This window comes from Sitodiplosis mosellana, unplaced genomic scaffold, assembly GCF_009176505.1.
Source record: "Sitodiplosis mosellana isolate CC-2019 unplaced genomic scaffold, AAFC_SMos_1.0 Smas_scaffold_1955, whole genome shotgun sequence".
Taxonomy (NCBI): Eukaryota; Metazoa; Arthropoda; class Insecta; order Diptera; family Cecidomyiidae; genus Sitodiplosis; species Sitodiplosis mosellana.
In genome coordinates, this window is record NW_022597197.1 from 2,606 (window position 1) to 6,419 (window position 3,814).

At 38.1% G+C, this 3,814-nt stretch overlaps 1 protein-coding gene across 1 annotated transcript in view; it reads left to right on the top strand.

Moving 5' to 3' along the window:
* Nucleotides 1-3,167, top strand: part of LOC129571307 (zinc finger protein 271-like) — a gene marked incomplete at its 5' end in the record, with an annotated part of 4,597 nt that extends 1,430 nt beyond the window's left edge. The window contains one exon of the mRNA XM_055451083.1: nucleotides 2,241-3,167. Coding sequence (XP_055307058.1) covers nucleotides 2,241-3,167 — 927 coding nt within the window. The remainder of the gene's footprint in view (nucleotides 1-2,240) is intronic.
* Between the last annotated feature and the right edge of the window lie 647 nt (nucleotides 3,168-3,814).

The window sequence follows — 3,814 nt, forward strand, 5'->3', positions numbered from 1 at the left end:
CAAATCACATTTGACAGTTCATATGCGGATTCACAATGGGGAAAAGCTGTTCAAGTGCTCGATTTGTTTCAGATCGTTCACAACCAACGCTCATCTCCAAAGTCATTCAATGATCCACAAATATGAACTGCCGAATGCTTGTTCCAAATGTGGCCGACGATTTGCCACTCCAGAAGATAAGCAAACACATGAAACGCGCTGCCAACGAAGTCTTTATGCATGTAATCAGTGTCATTACAAAACTGTTCACATTACTACTTTCAAGCGGCACATGCAATCGAAACACGGAGCTAAACGGTCGATCGAATGTGGAATTTGCAGCAAACAGTTCGTCCAACAGATCAAACTAAATCAACATCTATCATCAGCACACAGCGGCCGGTTCCCATTCCACTGCTCCAAATGCTTTGAAGGATATGCGATCGAAGATGCAAAAGAGGTTCATGAAGATAGCTGTGGCCACCGTCGCTATCAATGCCATTTGTGTGAAAAATATCGTCGAAACATTATTGTTTTGAAGGAACACATGCGAAAAGATCACACCGGAGAGCGGATTCAATGCAAAGTGTGTGCAGTCAGTTTTGTCCAGGAAGGTCATGCCGATCGACACATGAAGACAGTCCATCATTTGGTAAAGAAATAAGTCATCACTCCATGAATTTATTAGAAAGTAGTAATTTTCCTGAATAGACACATTAATTTTTATTTTATACACTTGAAAAACCTTTGCTCCCGTTATTTGAACTTGAAATTTTGCATTTTTAACTGGTATAAAATCATGGAAAGCACCTTAGATTTAACCTCTATTTTGAATGAAATAAAACTTAAATAAATTGATACAAAGAGAGAAGAGTGTTTATCCTCATTTTGAAAATTATTTTTTGCAGAGAATTCTTCTTAGCTAAGGAAAGAAACAAAAGCTCTGTTGGCAAAAGCGTTTTATCAACAAAAGCCACTACTTTGCGTTATAATCGAGTTTGCATATTTTTGTGATGATTTTACAATTTCAAAGTGTGATATTGTTCAAAATATCCAATATTTGAATGTTTGGTTTTAATTGATTCTCAAAAACCATTTGGGCATCAGTTCAATTGGCTTACTTTTTCAGTATAAACGCATGATAAATTCAATCGCAGTAGCCTTGATGCAATTTTCTTCTGCTGAACTGTAGCATTTTTCAAGATTGTCAACGAATAAGTTAGTCGCTACTCAGCAAATAATTTCGAATCACATTTGACTACATAATTCATGCATGCATATCACTCTCACATTTGACGTTCATCTCAAGCAAATTTGCCCAATAATGCAGTACTTTCAGTGCGATGTGAGAATTACAAGAAAACCCAATAAAATTCCTATTAGATTTTTATAAGATTAAAATGAATTTATCACATTCGCGATCGCGAGACATGAACAATAAACGATCTTAAATACGAATTTGTTCAAATGTAAATAAACGAACGTATGAAATTGTTGCTATCTCACAACTGTGTGTTTTTGTTACAGAGAAATCTCCCGATCAGAGACACTCCCAATGAGTGGCACACATGCATTTCTCTTATGAATAATCATAAAAAATTTAGAACCATGCGATCCCTCTGACATATGCTACTGAATCTCTTCATATCAACTTTTGATGCGCAATTCCGTGACCGTGCGTTGGAATCTTTGATTTTTCAACGCCAATTTTTTCATAGTTGGTTTACTCAAACACAATGATTGAGTGTTAAACGGAATACAAGAACCAAAACGCCTCTTTTTTAACCGACATTTTTCTCAAAAGTGAGCTTCTAATTGACATGAAGTGTATACATGTGGCGACACTGTCAACTTAACGAAATGTCATCAGCACATATAGCAAACATTTGCCTCGCAGTATCAATGCCGGATATGCTGAGGTTGCCATTTTTCAATGAGTCACAGAGTGGGGCAGACATATTGAAAGACGATACGCAGAAAAAAATTAATTAAACGTCCAGCGAAAAAAAAGGCATCGACAGAACATTTAACGACGAAAGTGTTGAACATTTTTCAATATTTGTTTGGATATTGGGCTTGGAATTTTCCATTTTGTTTCCAAAGTGGCATATGAATTGGGTTTTTCATGAAAATTCTGAAAAAACAGTATAAAACCGAAGTGTGCATTTGGTGTGTAGTTATCACACACGCGTGGCAAACACGTGTTTTGTATGAAGTAGATCAATTTAATCATGTTTGATTTTTTTTGTTCTACCAAACAGACAATGAACCCATTCAAAAGTATTTCTGGTGGACGCTGCAAGCGCAAGTCAAAATATGCAAAGACTGAAGTTAAGCAAGAGCCGACGATTAAGGAAGAACACAATGACAGCGACGATGTCATGAACATACCACGGCCGAGAGTTGGTGGAAGATATCGAGCGAATTATGATGGGCCATTCGATTTTGACTATGACTTTGATAAAGTAAAGGATGAAATGAAGTGTGAGGAAGAAGAGACGGGCACAGAAAAGGACACGACACCATGTGAACGATCGAATGACAGCGCTGCCGCAAACAATGATGACAACGAAGAGCACATGGGTGATGCAGTCGATATTCAACCACCGCAACCAGTCAGCAGCGGGAAGAAACGGAATGGAAGCTCCAAAAGACGAAACAAACGAACGATTCCCCGGAATCAAGCGGCCAAAAATCGGAAGAAGCACAAATGTCATGTGTGCAATCATTTGTCAAGTGAGAAGTCTAACCTCAAAGTACACTTGCGGATTCACACTGGAGAAAAACCATTCAAGTGTGATGTTTGTTCGAAGTCCTTTACACGAAAAAATCATCTGAAAAATCATAAGAAAACGCATGGCCTATTCCGCTGTTCAAAATGTAATCAAGGATTCGAAAACGAATCAGTCAAGATCGATCATGAAAGGCTATGTAGTCCTCAGCAATTCGAATGCGATATTTGCGGATATCACACTGTAGTGAAATTCAGTTCGACAGTTCATATGCGGATTCACAGCGGGGAAAAGCCGTTCGAGTGCTCAATTTGTTTCAAGTCGTTTGCACAAAGCATTGATCTCCAAAGACATTCAATGACTCACAAAGATGCTCTGCCGAATGCTTGTTCGAAATGTGGTCGACGATTTGCCACACTAGACGATAAGCAATCACACGAAACGCGCTGCCGATGAAGTCTTTATGCATGTAATCAGTGTCATTACAAAACTGTTCGCAAGCATAGCTTGAAGATGCACATGCAATCAATACACGAAGCTAAACGGTTGATCGAATGTGAAATTTGCAGCAAACAGTTTGTCCAACAGATCAAACTAAATCAACATCTATCATCAGCACACAGCGGCCGGTTCCCATTCCAATGCTCCAAATGCTTCGGAGGATACGCGACCGAAGATGTAAAAGAGGTTCATGAAGATAGCTGTGGCTACCGTCGCAATCAATGCTATTTGTGTAACGAGCATTATCGAGGTAAACATGATTTACAGACACACATGCGGAAAGATCACACCGGAGATCGGATTCAATGCAAAGTGTGTGCAGCAAGCTTCACCAATGAAAGTAATGCTAACAAACACATGAAAAATGTTCACCGTTCGAAGAAGTGGTAAATCATGGCTCGCATATATACATACGTTTTTAGATTTAAAAACAAGTAGTTGAGCTGGAAATCGATTACACTTTCATATACTTGAAGCATTTTGAATTCAATTTAATTGTTGAAATCATTTCGAAGTAACATTCAATATTTTTCAAAACAAACAGTTCATGGATACCATCTTAGATTTAAAACCGAAATAAATTGAAACAAAAAGGAAAGAGA